The 19,500-nt window shown below is 56.5% G+C and overlaps 3 protein-coding genes across 13 annotated transcripts in view; all 3 read left to right on the top strand.

Annotated features, from left to right (window-relative positions):
* EXOC6 (exocyst complex component 6) overlaps positions 1-5,634 on the top strand; it is a 110,591-nt gene extending 104,957 nt beyond the window's left edge. For 5 of the 9 annotated variants that reach the window (XM_026094100.2, XM_026094099.2, XM_064514051.1 and 2 more), the window contains 3 exons: positions 3,549-3,661; positions 4,006-4,017; positions 4,498-5,634. In XM_026094100.2, the coding sequence (XP_025949885.1) occupies positions 3,549-3,661; positions 4,006-4,017; positions 4,498-4,630 (258 nt within the window). In that variant the 3' untranslated portion in view covers positions 4,631-5,634. Of the gene's footprint in view, positions 1-3,548; positions 3,666-4,005; positions 4,018-4,497 lie in introns of those variants that run through there. The other 4 variants (XM_064514048.1, XM_064514046.1, XM_064514049.1 and 1 more) reach the window with 2 other exon arrangements.
* Positions 5,635-5,992: 358 nt separating this feature from the next.
* LOC112979767 (cytochrome P450 26C1) lies at positions 5,993-14,121 on the top strand. The gene is made up of 6 exons (XM_026094190.2): positions 5,993-6,235; positions 6,314-6,538; positions 6,661-6,936; positions 8,679-8,834; positions 12,972-13,364; positions 13,441-14,121. The coding sequence occupies exons 1-6, from the start codon at positions 6,053-6,055 to the stop codon at positions 13,786-13,788; spliced, it is 1,581 nt and encodes a 526-aa protein (XP_025949975.2). The 5' UTR covers positions 5,993-6,052; the 3' UTR covers positions 13,789-14,121.
* A 2,124-nt stretch (positions 14,122-16,245) lies between these two features.
* Positions 16,246-19,194, top strand: LOC112979768 (cytochrome P450 26A1). 3 transcript variants are annotated; one of them, XM_026094192.2, is made up of 7 exons: positions 16,246-16,600; positions 16,692-16,916; positions 17,066-17,317; positions 17,404-17,553; positions 17,729-17,863; positions 18,069-18,221; positions 18,415-19,194. In XM_026094192.2, the coding sequence occupies exons 1-7, from the start codon at positions 16,412-16,414 to the stop codon at positions 18,754-18,756; spliced, it is 1,446 nt and encodes a 481-aa protein (XP_025949977.1). In that variant the 5' UTR covers positions 16,246-16,411; the 3' UTR covers positions 18,757-19,194. The 3 variants fall into 3 exon arrangements, with proteins under 3 accessions (XP_025949977.1, XP_025949976.1, XP_025949978.1); XM_026094191.2 differs by having other exon boundaries at positions 17,030-17,317; XM_026094193.2 differs by having other exon boundaries at positions 17,030-17,317; positions 18,453-18,641.
* The last annotated feature ends 306 nt before the right edge of the window (positions 19,195-19,500 follow it).

Genomic DNA, 19,500 nt, shown 5'->3' with positions numbered 1-19,500 from the left:
TTTCTTTTTCCTATGCTAGTGAAGAGTTGGGCAAAAGTTAGTTTTTCAAGATAAAGTTATTGTAGCTAGCTGTGTGCATGAATTTACTAAAAATTTACTTTACTAAAATAATTTTCATTTACGAAAGGATTAGGTAGGCCAGTGCTTCAATATTAGCTTTGTATTTCCAAGAGTATGTTCACATCACGTGAAGTAGCCCATATAGTTTTCTGTGTCTTTGAATGGATGGACCATCTTCCAGATCATGTCAAGAGCGAAGGAGAATTTTGGGCTGCACTCAAGAGAAGTTTTGTATGGGTGGGTTGAAGCTATTTCCCATACGTGTGATGGAGGCAGCAGCCCGTTTCTGCCCGACTGTCCTTGCCAGGCTGCTGGCCGCTTGCCAGCCCGCTCCCCTAGCAAACTGCCTGCGTTCACTATACATCTGCCGAGTGCCAAGTCCGATGCAGGTGATATGAGTGGCCAGGACAGGGATCCAAAGCATTGCACACCAGGCAGCTCTTTCCCACCCTCAGCGTACAGTACATGCTGTCAAAGCCCATTATGTATAGCAATATGCCACAGTCCAGAGCTGCAGCTGTGAGAGGGACAAAACGCTCAATACATAATTGTGCACAGCAGCAGTCCAGTCCTCAGCAATGTCTGCAGCCCTCTGTTGCATTTGCTGCAGCAGCAGTGCACACTGGTCACCCTGCAGCCCCCAAACCTGTGCACAGGAGGAGGGAAGGGAGTTACGATTGGGTAGCATGTGTCATTTGATTGCATGTCCCTGGTGCTTCATGTGACCTGCCACATGTCACGACAGCTGCTTTAACTAAAGAGATTTAGTAGCATCAGGCTGGTTGTGTGCAGCACTTTGACCAAGTGTGGAGGAAGGAAAGACCTGTATTAGCACTGGGCACAGGCTCTTTGCCGGGAGTGTTTCCGGTGTTCACCTCACTGGAGCCAGGACCATCTGGGAATGGGCAGAGTGTGCCTCATGGTCTCTTGGGACATGGTTTTACTTTGTGGTTTACAAAGCAGCAGGCTACATGGTCTATTTAGGACCCTGAATGCCTATGTGTGTTTAATCAGATGATAAATTAGGTCTAATCTGCCACCCCAGCATCACTACCACTAAGATGTCCCAGAGTCGCAACACGATCTGATGGCTAATTCAAACACTGGAAATATGGTATGAAAATTGCTCATGTGTTATTAGCAGGAAAGTTTCTTTGAGCTTGTCAACACTTAATTTTATCAGTGATCAATGGCTTTGGGTTATACATTACTGTGGAGATACAAAGCTTCAGTGTTGTTTAGGATTTATCCAGAGTCTTCAATCTAGATGTTATAATAGGTGTAAGAAATTAGATCTTTTACCTTGGATTTGCTGAACACAACCACTGCAAGAATATTGGCACGATCCTTTCCTATGAACCATCTATGTCCCACGTGGAGCCCATGACAAGTGGGATGGTAATTAGTAGCATTTATTAATACGTTCTGCTTGCTTCTCTGGGAGAGAGGGAAAACGAAGTCTCCAGATGATGTCGGGTCTGTGTTCCTGTTGCTGCCAGCTTTGTCCTCCACGACTTGTGTTCTGCATCTGCCCATCCTCTTTCCCGTCTTCTGGCCATGGCCTGCTCTTGAGTGTGTCGTGCAGCCTCTGTAAGCACTGGGCACTACTGACTACTGTAACATGGGTAATCAGCAGCAGGTAACATGCAACAGCAAGTGAGCCCGTGGGTTTCACAAATGCCACCAATTCCTGGGTTATCAGAGCCTTCCCAAGTCTGTTTGCTCAGTGACTAAAGGCGAGTGTGTTCCCTTCTCTCCAGGTCAGCAGGAGAGTGGATGGTGATCATCCTCAGAAAGCACTTCATGGGAGAGAACTATTTGCATTTGATCTTGAAAGTTGTATGGATATGTAGCCAGGAGAGAATGAAATAGCTTCCTTGCTTTTCATCTATCTTTCACCCAAATGCAATATTCAAATATAAAATCTAGTTCTAGATGTCATTGAGGTTTTTGATGGTCCTTGGAGGACTTTGGAACAACTGAGCATTAACTACGTTTTCATACAAGACTGTATTACAAATAGGGGATGAGCAACTAGCTAGAAAATAGTTGATTTTTATTTAAATTAGACACTTTATTTGAAAATAATATAAAAGGGAATAGAAGGTGGAGAAGTTTGGAGAAGACTAGCAAATAAATTTGAAGCTGTGAAGACCAGGTTTACGCTTTTATTTTGTAACTGTAGGTCAGCGTTGTAGCTCTGGGGAGGGGCACTGCTGGCGGCCTGTCACGTTTTGGCGCAGTGAGCAGCTCTCAGCGAGGCGCTGCTCGATGGCGACGCTCGATGCTCTCGGAGGTGCCGTCTGCGGGGGGGGAGGTCAGTGCTGTGGCGCCCCGATGTAACAGCTCTGCTCCGGCTCACAGACAGCAGAAGCGGATGGGTGAAGTGGAAAGGGCTGTGTATTTAAGTAGTGAAGCAGTACAACCTGCGCGAAGCTGTATAACAGTTCTTAAAGTGGTTTCGTTACAGCAGATCCCTTCCCACCCACCTTTCCAGGCATCGCCAATGCAGCCAAGCCTCCAGGCAAGCGGGGGCTCCAGCTTACGCTGAGGACCCGGCTCAGCGGAGCAGCCCTGGGCACCGCCAGCCAGGGACTTGGGATTCCTCATGCTTCCCCTCACTTGATTTAGCAGGTTTGGCTGCCACAGGGCAGCCTTGTTCTCCCAAGCCCCCATTAGCCTTCAGCGGTGGGGCGAGGCCAGACACCAGATGCCGGGGTAGCGGGGGAGGCTGGGAGCACCCCGGCATTGACGTCGACGGGAGCGGGACCCGCTGGCCCCAGCCCACCTGCCCGCGGGTAGCTGTGGGAAACGCTCCTCCGAGCAGGCAGGGAGCCCGGCAGTGCCCGGGCTGCACACGCGACTGTGGCACTGGGGAAGTGGCAGATTTGGCTCTCCAGGAGGGAGCGGGCTTTGAGGGCTGCCGAGGGCGCTGGCTGCTAGAGGTTAGGCGTTGCTTCAGCTTGTAAAAGCAAGCTGTTTTCTTGAACAGCACCCTCAAAATTGAGGGTCAAAGACCCGACTTGCATGTGTGGCCAGATGTGGGCCGTGCCTGGGGGCTCTTTTTTCCACCTGCCTGAGTGCTTTGGGTTTGTTCAGGGGAGAAGCGCACCCAGCGCTCTCACCCAGCGCTGGGCCGAGCTATGGGGATCGGTCACCGTGGAGAGTCCAGCAGGGCTTGTTTAATTCACTTAATTGAGACTACCTGAACCGCTGGTTTAAATTACTGTGAGCAACAACAGCAACAACTGTCCCTATCTCCCTCCCCGCAGTAAAATGAGCCCCCAGAATACCAAAGTGTGAAGTTAGTTAGCATCTCCTGTTAGGGCTAAACCTGCACACCTGCCTCCCCGCTGCACGGAGTGACGTGAAAAAGCGTTAGAGAAGCAAATGGGTGAGAGATGGGGCTTGGTGGTTGGGGCTTCCTTCCTATGCAGCTGGTCCTGGACTGCTGCTCTGTGCCCTGATGCCCCCCTCTTCTCCTGCAGCTCCTGGACCTCTTCATGGTGTGGGACTGGTCCACCTACCTCGCTGATTACGGGCAGTCCACCTCCAAGTACCTGCGGGTCAACCCCAGCACGGCGCTCACACTCCTGGAGAAGTAAGTGCAGGGCACGGGGAGGCGGGCAGCGGAGCGGGGCCGGGCAGCAGTGGCAGTGCCGTGTGGGTTTCCCGGCACCGGAGCCCTGCTCCGGCCCGTGGCCACACCGAGCTGCTGCTTTGCACGGAAAAAGGCTTGGACGACATTGCTGTCAGAAGTCGGGAGTGTTTAAGTGGCCCCAGATGGCCAGATCTGGAGGGGGCAGGTTAAAAGAAGACGTGTTTCCACTGGCCGAGTATCAACCTGCTTTATAAAACCAACCTAAAATGCCCTGTGATTTAAAGGCAATTTTCTAACCTGTGCTTTCTTTCCCCTCTTGCCTGCGATGGATACACGTCTTGCAGAGTTCACAGAGGGTACGTATCCCCTATATAACAAAACATGCTCCTCCCCCCAATTTATTTTATTTCCCAATTTTCCTTTTTTAAATTCATTGGTACTTGAGATGAGCAATAACGGTTTTGGGTAGTTTGATGATGAAGAAAACACTCGTTCAATGAGCCTGGACTAACCATGGAAGTAGAGAGCACTAAGGGATTTTCTGTTTTGCTTCTCACGCAATTGGTAGGGCCAGTTTCCTGCTAAAGGGCTATTTGCTTAATACTTACAGGCAATTTATGAAGTAATATTTGTTAAAACGAGTTCCGTATTGCGGAAGTTTAATTTAAGAACATACAGATAACAGCTTTCGTAATCTTTTAGTTCTTATTAACACAGAGATCAAAAGAGGAACCAAAGTATTTAAAGTATTTAAATAGACAGATTTTTTCCTTCTCAAATTATGTTTCTAATGTGTCTGTGTCATTTGCTTTTTTTTCTTTCTTTCTTTCCTCCAGAATGAAAGACACTAACAAAAAGAACAACATTTTTGCTCAGTTCAGGAAGAATGATCGTGACAAGCAGAAGCTAATAGAGGCCGTAGTAAAGCAACTTAGGAGTTTAGCGAATTGCATGTCCCAGCACACATAGGTCTGTCAAATCAGTTGTATCTCATCACGCCGAGAAGTATTTCTTAGCCACTATTTCTACCAAGCAAACAGTGGTATTGGTTAGGACGCCGAGTAAAGGAAAAATGCAATAGATGGCTCGTACGCGGTGTCTTTGGTAATCAGTTCTTTGTATGTATTTTTAATGGATTGAATACTATTTTATATATTGTAAACAAATGGTGAAAAATGAGACTGTACAATAAAAAACAGACCAATCATATTGTACATGGAACAGCTGAACTGTAAATATATTTAAATGGTGGTAGACTTGATGTCCAAAATCTTGCTCCGGGTAGGAATTATTTGAGAAATGATCCCTTAGTTGCTGTTTTCTGGATAAATCCTAGTTTAATGTTTTTTAAACGTTGGGATACTTGCATTTCAGATGCTGCCTGTCATTTTCCTGCATTAAATGTATATTAGCCTTAAAGTGATTGGACATAATTTTGTATACCAGATTTTGTAGTCTGGAGGTATGAAAAAATTCTTCTGATTTTTAGTACCTTTGAAAACTACCTGAGAACTAGACTTGACACTCGTTCCGCGTTAGGGCTTGTAGGCTTTATTCTCCAAGAGGGTTTGATCTCGAGTTCGCGAATGTAAATAACCCTTTCAGTTCTTTACGAGGTGACTTTTTTTTTTGTTTCTGTTCCTCAGGGTTACCGTTTCTAACCGTACTTTTGTAAGGCTCCCGGCTCTTTCCCCTAGCTTGCGGTGGGGGCGGCCCCGCCGCTGGGGGGGTCGCGCCGCATCCGTGGGGCGGGCGGGCGGCGCTGCCCGCCGCAGCCCCCCGGCGCCTCGCCTCGCCCCCGCGGCCGCGCTTTGCACCCCCCCGCCCGGCTGTTTTAGACACGGAGCGAATGTCTAACGCGTACAAGCCAAATGCAACGTGTAAAAAAAAAAAAAAAAAAAAAGATAATTATAATGTACATTTCGCCGTATTTCTAAGTTATTGACGGTCTAAATACAGTAATATAAACCTGACTCGTCTGTGTGGCTGATTGCGCGCACTGAAACGCACCTGGGGACTGAGCCCGGGGCGGGGGGGAGCTGCGCGGCGGCGGAGGGCTGCGGGGCCGGGGGCGGCCCGGGGGGGCGGGCGCGGGGCCCCCAGCGCCGGGCGGGGGGAGCCGTCCCGGGCGGCCGCGGTCGCCCCTCGCCGCCGTGCCCGCGCCCCTTCAATCACTGCCCGCGGCTCCAATCACCGCACTTGGCCGCGCTGCTTAAATATGCAGCGGAGACGTCATCGCCGAAGGTGGATCGGGAGCAAGTGGCCAATATCTATATAAATGTGTCCGAGGGGGGAGAGGGAGAGGAGCGAGCCGGGGCGGGCGGCCCGGAGCCGCAGGACCCTCCGCGCAGCGCAGCGCCGCGCAGTGCCGGGCGCGGACCCCCGGGGGCGATGCCGGCGGGGCTCTGCTGGCCCGCGGCGGTGCTGGCGCTGCTGGCGCTGCTCGTGGCCCTGTGCCGGCCCCTGTGGGCGCTGCGCTGGAGCCTGAGCGGGGACCGCGCCAGCGCCCTGCCGCTGCCCAGGGGCTCCATGGGCTGGCCCTTCTTCGGGGAGACCCTGCACTGGCTGCTGCAGGTGAGGCGCGTGGTGGTGGCGGGCCGGGGCGCGGAGGGGCTGGCGGGAGCCCCGGGCTCACCCGCGGCCCGTCCCCAGGGCTCCCGCTTCCACAGCTCCCGGCGGGAGCGATACGGCAACGTCTTCAAGACCCACCTGCTGGGCCGCCCCGTGGTGCGGGTGACGGGCGCCGAGAACATCCGCAAGATCCTGCTGGGCGAGCACACGCTGGTCAGCGCGCAGTGGCCGCAGAGCGCCCAGATCATCCTGGGCTCCCACACCCTGCTCGGCTCCGTCGGCGACCTGCACCGCCAGCGCCGCAAGGTGAGCTTCGCCCTGGCGGGGCTCGCGGCCTGCGCGGCACCTCCTGCCCGGCCTCGGCCCTCGGCGGCACCCCGGGCCCCCCCGCTTTAACCGCCTGCCTCTGTCCCCCCTTCTGCTCCTAGATCCTGGCCAGAGTGTTCAGCCGCGCCGCCCTGGAGAGCTACCTCCCGCGGATCCAGAAGGTTGTGAGCTGGGAGCTGCGGGGCTGGTGCATGGAGCCGGGCTCCATCGCAGTTTATTCCTCCGCTAAAACCTTAACTTTCCGCATTGCAGCTCGGATTCTGCTGGGACTCCGTCTGGAGGAAAAGCAGTTCAAGGACCTGGCCAAAACCTTTGACCAGATGGTGGAGAACCTCTTTTCCCTGCCCCTGAACATACCCTTCAGCGGGCTGCGCAAGGTACTGCCGCCTGCCCCGCTCCCTCCAAGCAGGGGCGCTGGCCTGGGCCCCCCGGCACGCACCCCCACACCCCCAGGCCCGTCATGCGGACCCCGACGGGCCGGGGCGGCCTCCTCTGCAGTGCCCTGCGCCACGCTGAGGGCCCCGAGCGCTGCCCACCCCAGCTGCCGCCCCTCCGGCCTCCCTCCTCCTCTCGCCCGCTCCCGCTTGCTTCCAGCACCTCCCCGTGCCGGCTCCAGCTCTTTCCCCCGGGGTGAGTTTCAGCTCCTCCAAGGCTCTATTTTCTGCTAAGCAGCTTGTCAGGCCCCTTCTGCTCAGGTTATCGGTGTGCCCGCCGCCTGCTCTCCCCCCCCAGCCCATGCATTGCCCATGCTGGCTGTGGTCAATCCATCATGTCCGGTCCTGTCCCATCTCATCCTGTCTGGGCTCCTGCCAGCCCACGGCAGAGGGGTCTGTGGGCACGAGGAAATGGCAGGTGGGCACAGCAGGGACCTCTCTGGGCAGGCTGAGGGCACCAGACCCACTAACAGTCCTTGGTGACTTGTCCCTGTGCAGCAGAGGGACGGTGAGAAGTCCTGGAGGGGAACATACCAGGGGGACTTTCTTCTGCCTCTTCAAACTCGTTTTTTCCCTGCCGGATTGCCCCTTCTGACCTGCCTCCTCACGCTCCCATCCCTAGTATCGGTCCTGCGTCCCACCCCTCTCCCATTTCAAGCTCCCTTCTCTCCTCAGGCTTTCGGTTCTCCACCCCTCCAGGCCCTCTTCTGCTGCAGCCCAGGTCTCCTGGCTCTTTCAGCAAGGTCTTGTCCAGTCTCTGAGATTTCTACTCTGAGCTCTACCCCACCAGATCATCTTCCTCGGCCAGTCCTACTCCTCCCCCGGCTTCCTCACAGCTCTTCTGCACTCGTTCACAGCTCTTGTTTCCTTACAGAGTTTCCCCTTGCAGGTTGCCACCAGTGTGAGCTTTCAGCCCCTCCCGTTCCTCCCTGTCCTCTCCCAGGTCAGACACAGTCTGCCTGGCCCTAAACCAGCCTCTTCAACTGGCATTTAGCTCCCTTTTTCTTTCCTGTTGCTCGCCATCCTATTTCCTTTGCCCGTCTTTTCCACCTCAGCTCTGAGCAGCTTCTGGTCATGGCCGCTCTTCATCCCAAACCTCTGTTCCTTCTGGCTTTTGAGGGAGGCATCGTGCTGCAGAGCTGTGCTCTGCGACTCAGTCCATCCCCACTTTGCACAGAGCTCTTCTTAAATGTTTTGCTGCATAGGAGGACAAGTTTACTGGAGATTAGCTGGGTGTGATTAACATGTCCTTAGCTCCTTACTCTGGAAAAGCCTCTCATTTGTTGCTGCATCAGATGTTCCTTGCTTCCTGGGCTCGGTCACCTCTTCTTGTCCCTTTGGACAAGCCTCTTCTGAACCTAACAAGACTGCGAGTTTGTTCACTGCAGGCCCCTCTGGAATCAGTGCTGGGGGGTTGCTGCTGTCTTTTCCCCACAAAGCGTTTCTTGGGACTTGCTGCATTTGATTCACAACAGAAAGCCGAAAGGATTTGCAGCAGCTCAGCCAAAGACAGAAGCATCTCACCAAACCTCTACTTCTTGCAAGGCTTCGGGGCTGGGCAATGGATCAAGCAGCTTTTGCTGTTACTGATCCTGGGATTAAAGATGACCATGTTTGGGGTCCCCGGTCTCTCTGGACACGAGGCAGTTCCTAAGGCTCTCCTGAACTGTGTCTGCCTTCTGCAGGGAATCAAAGCACGGGACATGCTACACGAGTACATGGAGAAGGCTATACAGGAAAAACTGCGGAAAAACAACTCGGAAGATCACAGTGATGCTCTGGATTTCATAATAAACAGTGCCAAGGAGCACGGCAAAGAGTTCACGATGCAGGAGCTAAAGGTAATGAAACCTCCCTTCGCGGTTTCCCTCCAACCCGGCAGCCGGGTGATGTGGGCTGAGGAGAGGGAGGAGGGTTATGCAGGGTCCCACACTGAGCCGCTGGCTCCTGCCATCCTCTTACCACCTCTGAAGACACCATCTCCAGTGCAAGCGGGAAAGCTTGGACTCGGTGTGCTCTGCTCTGTGCCTGCCCCTATGTGTCAGTGCCCATGAAAAGCAGCTCATCTTCCTTGTTGAAAGAAACACTCCAGAGGCTGAAGAGGGCTGAGAGTGGATGGGGACCTCACCTGGAGGAGGTGCTGGAGCAAGGCAGGTGTCTAAATTGCTCTTAGCCCTTGGGTCAGCACACGAGGTGGTAGGCAGCATACTACTTATATGGTCTTGTACATATAATAATCGATTACATCGATTTACATTATAACATAATTGGTATTTAAAAAGCAAATAAATACTCTCTAACATTTCCTCCTCATTGCCTCCTGGCTTAGAGAGGACGCTGTTAGGGTTATGCAGCTGTGATAAGGCTCTGTACATCACAGTGTGCTCAATAACCTTCAGATACTATTGTCTTGGAAATAGAGCTAGTCTTGTGCTCCTTGAACACCCCTGCACATGTAGCACAGCAAGGCCTACAGATAATGTCACCATATTCCTCAGGGCTGTGAGCCCAGAAATCTCTGAGACAATACCCCAAAATCGGTCCGGAGGTGCGATGAGGGATTGCGGGTCATTCCCTGTCACCTAGTCATTAATTATATCATGTAGCCTGTGGATTTTTATGCTGAGGCTATGGACATGCAACATCCCCGCGACTTAGAATGAACTCCAGCAGTCCTTACGGAGGCAAAACTACCAACAGAAAGTGAAGGGCATTTTGTCAAAGAACTTGGAAAAAAATTATCCTTAGGACCACATCGTTCATATCTCCAGCTCATTCTCTGTCAGTGAGAAATATGAGACTAGATTTATATGACAAGTTTTGAAACTATTTTGCATGGGTACATAGCTGAATGTAGTTTAAAAGTAATGAACACGCATCGTATTACTGGGTGTTTTGGATACTTAAGGAAAACTGTCTCAAGACAAATATTTTGTAAAAGTGAAATCTGAAAATAATTCCGATGTATTTGAAAGACATTACAGAGACTGCTAGATACAGTTGGAATGAGCATACATTGTAACACTAAACAGAAAAATCTAAGGCAATAATTGCCAAATCAAAATTTGACTGATTAGGATTGATCGATCTCTGTTAGTGCGCACACGTACGTGACACATCGTGTCTCTGGCTCTGATCACAAATGGGCAGCAACAGCAGGGTGTTAAATATAACACACAGGGAAATGCCAGAGACTTAGGAGGACTCAGCCAGGTGATTCAGGTGATAGTATGTTCGTAAGCTGTCTTATACCCTGCACAGTTACAAACTTTCTGCCTTGTCTGGATTTAACAAAATTACTTGCAAAGCGCACTGTGTATACTTTTAAATATGGTAACGTTACTCACTATAATAAAACAGAGTAGGGCTCTCATCCACTGAAATGGTCTAGTTTGGTCAAAAATTCAGCGCTGACTTCAGCGTGGATATGTAACTTGGAGGGAAACTCCACACCCCAGCAGACACTAGTTACCAAGTCTCTTTTTGGTCAAACAGATTGAAGGAAGATGTTGCATTTTCCCAGATAGGCTGTGATTTGCACTGGTGGCATGAACTCAGCAAGAGCCTTGAAATATAAAGATCACTAAAAGCTGTAGCGCTTTGCCAAAAGTACTGTCTTAAAAAGTTTAAAAGCTTGGAAGGTTTAAAAAAAAAAAAAGAAATGCTTGCGGAGTAGCAGGTGTCAGTGACTGAACTGGTGGGACAGGTATGCTGACCTGCCCGAGCCCCCGGTGGGGAGCTGGGCTTTAGCACCGGCAGCAGTGACTGAGCCGTGGAAGGATGCAGCCTCCTCGTCACCAGTTGCGGTGGCACTATAAAGGCAGAGAGAAAGCGAGCAGCTCTGCGTCACACCTTACGTAGCAGCGCTGTCTGAGGCTGGTGCAGAGAGTCGTAAGGGCTGTTATTTCCATATGCAGAGCCTGCCTTGAAATCCTCTCATGGTACTAAAATGTCCTGTTTTTTAATTGCACGTTGTGGATCTAAGAGATTTATTTCCATCTCTTATCTTTCTGTGAAAGTAGAAATTCCCGGTGGTGTCTGCAGGAGGTGTGGTGGGGAGCAAGGGGAGGACTGTAATTTCAGGGCTTTTATTCCAGCTGAAGATGCCCGTGAGAGCTGCACTTTGGTGAAAGCCTGTCGTCCAGCCAGTACATGGTGCTGGGGAGCAGCAGAGAAGAACAATCCTTGTTATATCACCCATGGCCTACCCGACTTGCCCTAAGGCTTCAGGTGTCCTTCCCTCTGTTTCTGGCTTCTCTGCACCAGAAGCAGTGTCAGAACAATTTCAAATCGAGATACGTAGATGTGTGAAAGGAAACTACTGTTTCCCTCAGAGGTTTTGGCTCTGCTCTACCAGTGACCTGAGTGATTAGTGCTCAGCGGGGCCAGCCAGGTCCCAGCACCTCCCAGGCACGCGGCACTCATCCCCTGCGCTTCTCCCTTCGCTTTTGCGTCTCTCCTCCAGCCCCAGCACTCCCAGCCCCGTGGCATGGTGCCACGGAGACTTTCAGATAATACTGTGAGTTAAATCCTGACTATACTGAAGCCAAGGAGAGTTTTGGTTTTTTTTTTTTTTCCTTGAGATTTCGCTGGGGTCCAGGGTTCATTGACATTATTCTGGCAATTTTCCTTACAGTTCCTCATTTTAGTTTGCTGGTGTTGTAAGGGAGTTAGGGGCTTAGAGCAGTTCCTACCACGTCGTTTTCCCGTTGCCGGTGGCCGGAGTGGCTGCGGCGCTGCAAGGGGCGCGTGTTGTGTGTTGCCCCCCGCCCCGAACGCGCAGCGAGGGATTTGGCTACAAGATGTGTATGAGGGTTGCCCCAGGGAAGGATGCTGCCAGGCACAAGCAGTAACTGCCTAATGCTTAGCCACGTTCGTACATGCTGTGAACAGCAAAAATTTACATCTTAGACCTAAACATTTTCTTTCTGGCTTTGTGCAAGGACAGGAAGCATGGGATGCTCGTTCTGTAGCTTTGCCTGAGTTAGATGTTGGTTTGTGGCTGCTCTAGCCATAGGCAACGTAGCCAAGTTATCAGGCTGTCAAGGGCCTTTAACTTTTGGAGGATTATTTTCCAGTTTATCGCAGGGGCCTGCAAACAGCCCACAGCAGGCTGGCGAGGACCGTGCCGGGGAGCGCCCGCGCTGGGTCTGTGCCGGGAGGCTGGGGATGGGTGAGCTGCAACGAGGCACTGAGCGAATTGTGGCTGTGGCTGTGCCGTGATGTGTGAGAGCTGGTTAACCTCCAAACTCTTTATGGACACCTCTGCTATGGAGCTGTCAGGAACACCGCCATCCTTCAAGCTGTTAGACTTAAAAAGGCAAGCGAGTCCTTTGCCTGAGCTGTAGCTCCCAGTGGAGCAGCTCCCTGCCAGCTACAGGACCTCCTGGGCTGCCTTGCTACAGCAAAGGCTTTTCTGCTGGCTTGCGGCCCCCTCCACACAAGCTGATGGTTGATTTTAACTGGAGATGGATCAAATGCAACCTGTCTTAGCTGCTGGGGCACCCAGCACATACACATCAACATGCAGCCTCGTAGTCCCCAGCTGGCCAGAAAGGCAAAAGCTGGGCATGAAGAGTAACTGGCAGATGAAGGCAAAAAACCTTAATGCTTAAAGTGAGCTTTACTCAGTATGCTAAAATGCATGTTAAAATGCATGTTAAAGTCTATAAATCCTGGGAGGACTGTGCAGAGGGCTGGGTTGGAGGCGAGGGGTGCTCATCTCAGCTGTGTTTCTGCATCCGTCCCTTGGCAAGTGGGTGTCCATGGAGTTCATCCACTCCTGTGTGAAATGGATGAGTAGGAGTCTGTCTCGTTTTGGTCCCTGCTGACCGGGGGGGTGCAGGTTTGTGGGAGCAGCGGGGAAGCCCAGGGCCCTGCACAGCGACGAAACCTGCGCAGGCGAGAACAGTCCGAAAATCCGATCACAGCCAGGTTAAAAACGTCTTTCAAACCTGCCGCCTTCCCTCCCCTCCCAGGAGGCAGCGATCGAGCTCATCTTTGCCGCCTTCTTCACCACGGCGAGCGCCAGCACCTCCCTGATCCTCCTGCTGCTCAAACACCCCTCGGCGATTGAAAAAATCAGGCAGGAGCTGGTGTCCCACGAGCTGCACCGGCGGTGCCAGTGCTGCCCCACGGCACCCTGCCCGGACGCCCCGGGGGGCGGCGAGCCCGGGGGCGGCCGCGTCCCGCAGCCCCCCGCCCCGAGCAGCCCCCGGCGCGAGGAGCCGGGCTGCGGCTGCCCGTCGGCCGTCAGCCTGGAGCGGCTGAGCCGCCTGCGCTACCTGGACTGCGTCGTCAAGGAGGTGCTGCGGCTGCTGCCCCCCGTGTCCGGAGGCTACAGGACGGCGCTGCGCACGTTCGAGCTGGACGTAAGTGCCCCCCGCGCCGGCGGGCTGCCTCCGCGCGCCCCGCGCCTAACGCCCCCCTCCTCTGCTCCCCCCCCAGGGCTACCAGATCCCCAAGGGCTGGAGCGTCATGTACAGCATCCGCGACACGCACGAGACGGCCGCCGTCTACCGGAGCCCCCCCGGCGGCTTCGACCCCGACCGCTTCGGCGCCGCCCGGCCCGAGGCCGCGGGCCGCTTCCACTACGTGCCCTTCGGCGGCGGCGCCCGCAGCTGCATCGGCCAGGAGCTGGCGCGGGCCATCCTCAAGCTGCTGGCCATCGAGCTGGTCCGCACGGCCCGCTGGGAGCTGGCCACCCCCGCCTACCCCGCCATGCGGACCGTGCCCATCGTGCACCCCGTCGACGGGCTGCAGCTCTACTTTCGGCCCCGACGCAGCGAGGCCTGAGCCGGCGCCGCGCTGCCCCCGGCCCCGGGGCCCCTCGGCGGCTGCCCCGGTCGCCACCGAGCAAAACCCCAAGGGTCTTTTTTTTCCCCCTTTTTTTCTTCTTTTTCCCATCCTTGTGCCCTCCCAGCCCCGCAGCGAGGGCTCCCCGCGCTCCTCTGCCCCGGCGTCGTCTCCTGGGGTACGACAGGAGCGGCAGGGAGAGCGTCCTGCCTCGCCGTGGCTTTTTAGAGAGGAAAAAAGAGGGAAAATGGCGCAGGGAGGGGGCATCTCTGCAGAACGACGCAACCGAATCCGCCTAACCCAGCACCAGCTGTAGCTAGAGTAATAGGGTATCAATACGTTTTTATTGTAAGTACTGCATCTGGTTCCCCACTTCCCATTAGAGCCGGCTCTGCAGCCCCCCCGGACGCCCTTCCCAGGCGCTGCCCGCACCAAGGCAGCGGGCTGAAGCGGGGGGGAGCTGCAGGGAATGAACATTTGGGAAACAGACACTTCGGAATAGGGCTGCTTCACGAGGGGAAAGCCCGTGTGCCTGCCCGTGCTGTTTGCATGGCAAAGGGGACGCTGGAGGGGCAGCGGGCAGAGGCCGGGGGCTGGCGGGGCCGAGCCCCCCACCTCCCGCAGGCCGGCCGACCCGGGGCTGAGGCTGGCTGCTGCCTGCCTTGGCGAGGCACTGGCTGTTTTTTTCCCCCCAAAAATGAAGTTGAGCTTGGAGGCGAGTCCTGCCGAGAACAGAGCCGGCTGCAGGGCCACGGTGCACCGAAGCGCGTCCCTAACCCCCCGAGCTTCCCGCCCCGAGGCTGCAGGGGGCTGAGCGGCGAGGCCGAGCGCTGTTGGCAGGTCGAGCCCGCGCCGAACCAGCGCCCCGGCCCCTTCCCGCCTGGTCCCCAAGGTGAGTCTGCCCAGCTCTCGGAGGTGACATCAGGAGGCGGCGGCTGCAATGACTGACTGTAGCCCGACTAACGAGGCCCGTAGCTGCCCGCTGACAACTGTAACGTGAAGCTGGTTAGGGGGAGAAAAAAAAAAAAGAAACCGATTTTGTTTCCAAATAAACACGAGCATTTACAAATGAAGTGTAATAACTGTTACGCGTAATCAAAGTTTGTCCATATTGGGCTGTTAATTCCTTGACCCCCTTCCAAGACGTTTTTAATTATCCCTTTCACTCTTCACCACCGGAGTCCCCGGGAGCCGGTGGCCGCCGCGGCCGCAGCTGGGGGATAATAAAGCCTCCGCGCGGCAATTATCGGTGCTCAGGCCACCGCATCTCGTTACGGTGACAGACAGTGAACTTGGCGCGGTCGCCGGCCGGGTTCACGCAGATGTCACGGGCCGTGTTGTAGGTCACGAGCGGGTCAGGCGGAGCGGCGGGTCGCGGCTGCGCGGGGCTGCGCGGAGATGCGCGCGGATGCGCCCCGCGGCGCCGGAGCTGCGGCCGGGACCGGGCGGCTCCCGCGGCGCCCTCAGGGCCCGGAGGGATCGGCACCGGTGCGCGGGCTGTCATTAAAAGCAGTCATTAGAAATGACCCCCCCACACACCACCACCGCGCAACCTCCAGCGCTTATTGAGCCCGTGGTAGAGCAAGGAAGCAGAGCGGCCTGCGGGCAGAGAAAGGGGAGAAACAGCAAGAAAAAGGCGAGCACGGTAGTTTATTGGTAGCCACCGAGCGGCCCCCTCCCCCGGCACCGCGGGTCCCAGCGCCCCTTCCCCGGCGGCGCCTCCAGCGCGGGGCGGGAGCCGGGAGCGGGGATCCGCCGGGAACCGGGATCCGCAGCGAGCGCCCGGCCCCGCAGCGAGCGCTCCGGCCGCCGCAGCCCCGACGGCCCCCGGGAGAGGAGCGGGCGCACGGCTGGGCGCTGCCTCTCCGCGCTCACCTCCCTTTTTCGCTCGGTGACCCGCGGCTGAACCTGCGTCGGGAGGCCGGCACGGACGGCAGCCCGCTGCTCCTTCCGCCGCCGACGGGCAGAGCACACGCCGCGCCTCCGAGGGGAAGCTGCGCGCGGCGGCGGAGCCTCCTCCTCCGCCGCGATGGCCCGGCCGCCGCTCGGCCCGGCGCAGCGCAGCGCACCGCCCGCCCCGTCCGGCACCGGCACCGGCACCGGCACCGGGGTCCCGGGCAGCGGCAGCGCCGGGCGGGCGCAGGCGGCTCCGCGCCCCTCGGGTGCAGCGCGGCGCTCCGCGGCGCCAGCCCGGGTAGGCGCCACCGCGCACCGCGGTGCCGGAGCGGGGCGTCGCTCCGCCCCGGCGCGACGTGCAGCTCCGCGGCGAGTGGTCGGCGGTGGCTGCGCGGAGGCGGTAGGTCCGCGGAGGCGGCGGCCCCGGTAGCACCGGCCCCGGTAGCGGCGCGGCGCGGAGGGAGCGCGGCCGCTGTGTGCGGCGGGGAGGATGCGCCGCGCAAAGCAAATAGTTAAAGATTTCGGGGGGAGGAGCCAGGCCGCAATCCGCAATTAAAGATGAACTTTGGGTGAACTAATTTATCGGGGCAAGGTAGGGTGGGCAGCGACCTGGGAAGGGTATAAAAGGCGGCGGGCGGCGAGCGCGGCCCGCGCACTCGCAGCTCCCGGGGGGCCGGACGGGACGGGACGGGGCGGGAGGGGAGGGGAGGCGAGGCGCTGCCCAGCCATGGGCTTCCCGGCGCTGCTCGCCAGCGCCCTGTGCACCTTCCTGCTGCCCCTGCTGCTCTTCCTGGCCGCCGTCAAGCTCTGGGACCTCTACTGCGTGAGCGGCCGCGACCGCAGCTGCCCGCTGCCGCTGCCCCCCGGCACCATGGGGCTGCCCTTCTTCGGGGAGACGCTGCAGATGGTGCTGCAGGTAAGGCGAGGCGGCGCGGCGCCCGCGCCCAGGTGGGAAGAGCTGCTGTCACTGCCTCCCCTCCTCTTTTTTTTCCCCCTCCCCTCCCCAGCGGCGGAAATTCCTGCAGATGAAGCGCAGGAAATACGGCTTCATCTACAAGACTCACCTCTTCGGCCGCCCCACGGTGCGGGTGATGGGCGCCGAGAACGTGCGGCACATCCTGCTGGGCGAGCACCGGCTGGTGGCCGTGCGCTGGCCCGCCTCGGTGCGCACCATCCTGGGCTCGGGCTGCCTCTCCAACCTGCACGACGGCCAGCACAAGCACCGCAAGAAGGTACGGCCCCCCCGGCCCCCCCGGCGGGCGCGGAGCGGGCGCCGCCGCCCCCCGGCGCCGCGGCTGAGCCCCTCTCGCCTTCCTCCCTCTCGCCTCCTCCTCCCCTCGGGCAGGTGATCATGCGGGCCTTCTCCCGGGACGCCCTGCAGCACTACGTGCCCGTCATCCAGGAGGAGGTGAGCGCCTGCCTGGGGCGCTGGCTGGGCGCCGCCGGGCCCTGCCTCCTGGTGTACCCCGAGGTGAAGCGCCTCATGTTTCGCATCGCCATGAGGATCCTGCTGGGCTTCCAGCCCCGCCAGGCCGGCCCCGACGGCGAGCGGCAGCTGGTGGAGGCCTTCGAGGAGATGATCCGCAACCTCTTCTCGCTCCCCATCGACGTGCCCTTCAGCGGGCTCTACCGGGTAAGGCTCCCCGCCGGCCGGGAGCAGAGGGGGCGGCCCGGCCCCGCGGGCGGCCCGGCGGCTGAGGCCCGTGCCCTCCCGCCCAGGGCCTGCGGGCGCGCAACATCATCCACGCCAAGATCGAGGAGAACATCCGCGCCAAGATGGCCCGCACGGAGCCCGAGGGCGGCTACAAGGACGCGCTGCAGCTGCTGATGGAGCACACGCAGGGCAACGGGGAGCAGCTCAACATGCAGGTGAGAGGCTTGCGCTCGGGTCCCCGGGGCCCGATCCGGCCCTTTCCCCCCGTTCTCCCCGGTGGGCTGGGAGCGCCGCGCAGCGGGTCCGTCCCCCTCGAGGAAGGTGGTGGCTTGGGCCTGGCGGAGGCGTTGTTTGAGGCCCGTTTTAGCCCCTCTCTGCCTCCTGCGTAAGGAACTGAAGGAGTCTGCCACAGAGCTGCTGTTCGGGGGCCACGAAACCACCGCTAGCGCTGCCACGTCGCTGATCGCCTTCCTGGGGCTCCACCACGACGTCCTGCAGAAAGTGAGGAAGGAGCTGCAGGTGAAGGTGGGTGCCTCCCCCAGAGCCGTGTCACAGGCGCGGGCGGTGTGAAGGGACCCTGGGGCCAGGCCGCAGGGGGGGCTCCCCCCGACCCACGTGGGGCCCCGCTTCGGGGCCGGCAGGAAAGCGCCGCTCCTCGGGGGCCGCCTTGCAGCGCGGGGGGCCCTGGCCACCGGTTCAGCAGACGCCACGGCAGCATCTTCCTTCCTAGGGGCTGCTGTGCGGCTCCCACCAGGACAAGCAGCTGGACATGGAGGTCTTGGAGCAGCTCAAGTACACGGGCTGTGTCATCAAAGAGACCCTCCGGCTGAGCCCACCCGTCCCCGGAGGATTTCGGATCGCGCTCAAGACCCTTGAGCTCAACGTAAGCGGGGCTGGGGCTGGGGCTGGGCTCTGGCGGCAGCCGCAGAGCGCTGGCGGGCTCGGGGGGCGTCACGGCTGGGGTGACCTGCAGCAAGCCGGAGGGAGGTGGGGTGCAACAGCACGTCCTGCGCCGAGGCTGCGGCTCGTCGAACGCAGTCGGGCGCGTCGCGACTCCCTTCTCTCCCTTTTGGCAGGGTTACCAGATCCCTAAAGGCTGGAATGTTATTTACAGCATCTGCGACACCCACGATGTGGCAGATCTCTTTACCGACAAGGATGAATTTAACCCGGACCGCTTCATGGCTCCGTCTCCGGAGGACTCCTCTAGGTTCAGCTTCATCCCTTTCGGTGGCGGCTTGCGGAGCTGCGTAGGCAAAGAGTTTGCCAAAGTCCTTTTAAAAATATTTACGGTGGAGCTGGCGCGGAGCTGTGACTGGCAGCTGCTCAATGGACCTCCTACCATGAAAACAGGCCCTATCGTGTACCCTGTGGACAATCTGCCTACCAAATTCATAGGTTTCAGTGGCCAAATCTGAGGGTTCGGCGCTTGCCTCTGGCTGGATTTCATCTAGTATGTACAAAGCAACTTTTTATAGTGACAAAGGCCTTTAAATATTTAAACTTGTAAATGTATAATAGTTATTTATGTCTTCTTAATATTTCAAAAGGCTATGATATTTTTTTCCAAGCACTACAATTATGGGTCTCTGATTCATAATTAGATAATGTTATTTCTATAGAAATAAGTTTTCCCCTATTTAAAAATGTTATTGAAAGCTGACCAGCTAAGTGTTTGAAGACATTTCAGGACAGTGTATGTATTAAGAAATATTCTTAAAGGCATTTGAAAAAATGGTAACTAGCTACTCATCCAAATTACCTGAATGGTTATTGTTTGGGAATGTTTTCAGTATTACTTGTGTCTAGATCTTATGTGTGAATTTTAAGTTGATAATAAAGTTTATTTTTGAAGATTCTCTGTATCAAGATCTGCCTGTATGCCAGGGAGCAGCTTAACAAGTTGAAGGGGATCTAAAGAGTTTGGATATGAAGTCAGATCTGTTTTTGTGAATGAATTGTTCTCTATTCCTGTTATGCTCATAACTTGCCCCCTCCCGTGCCCAAGTGTAGTTCCCACTTGTAAATGGTAAATTGCTCTACATTTTACCCTCCAAGAGGCAAAAGCAGTGCAAAAACATATAAACTCACAAAAACCAGTATGAAGTGGTGGCAAGTGGTACAGCTCTTTCTCCAGCATGTGATCTTGAGACATAGTGAAT

The sequence above is a fragment of the Dromaius novaehollandiae genome, chromosome 6, assembly GCF_036370855.1.
Source record: "Dromaius novaehollandiae isolate bDroNov1 chromosome 6, bDroNov1.hap1, whole genome shotgun sequence".
NCBI lineage: Eukaryota > Metazoa > Chordata > Aves > Casuariiformes > Dromaiidae > Dromaius > Dromaius novaehollandiae.
The sequence above is the reverse complement of the archived record's forward strand: the minus strand, read 5'-3'. Positions and strand labels throughout refer to the sequence as shown.

What these genes read in the sequence shown, in the direction of transcription:
- LOC112979767 (XM_026094190.2), top strand. Translation starts at nt 6,053, where the DNA reads ATGCCGGCGGGGCTCTGCTGGCCCGCGGCGGTGCTGGCGCTGCTGGCG. An exon ending in CCTTCAGCGGGCTGCGCAAG is followed by an intron (nt 6,937 to 8,678) that starts GTACTGCCGCCT and finishes TGCCTTCTGCAG; the next exon opens with GGAATCAAAGCACGGGACAT. An exon ending in TGCGCACGTTCGAGCTGGAC is followed by an intron (nt 13,365 to 13,440) that starts GTAAGTGCCCCC and finishes CTCCCCCCCCAG; the next exon opens with GGCTACCAGATCCCCAAGGG.
- LOC112979768 (XM_026094191.2), top strand. Translation starts at nt 16,412, where the DNA reads ATGGGCTTCCCGGCGCTGCTCGCCAGCGCCCTGTGCACCTTCCTGCTG. An exon ending in AGCACAAGCACCGCAAGAAG is followed by an intron (nt 16,917 to 17,029) that starts GTACGGCCCCCC and finishes CCCCTCGGGCAG; the next exon opens with GTGATCATGCGGGCCTTCTC. An exon ending in CCTTCAGCGGGCTCTACCGG is followed by an intron (nt 17,318 to 17,403) that starts GTAAGGCTCCCC and finishes CCTCCCGCCCAG; the next exon opens with GGCCTGCGGGCGCGCAACAT.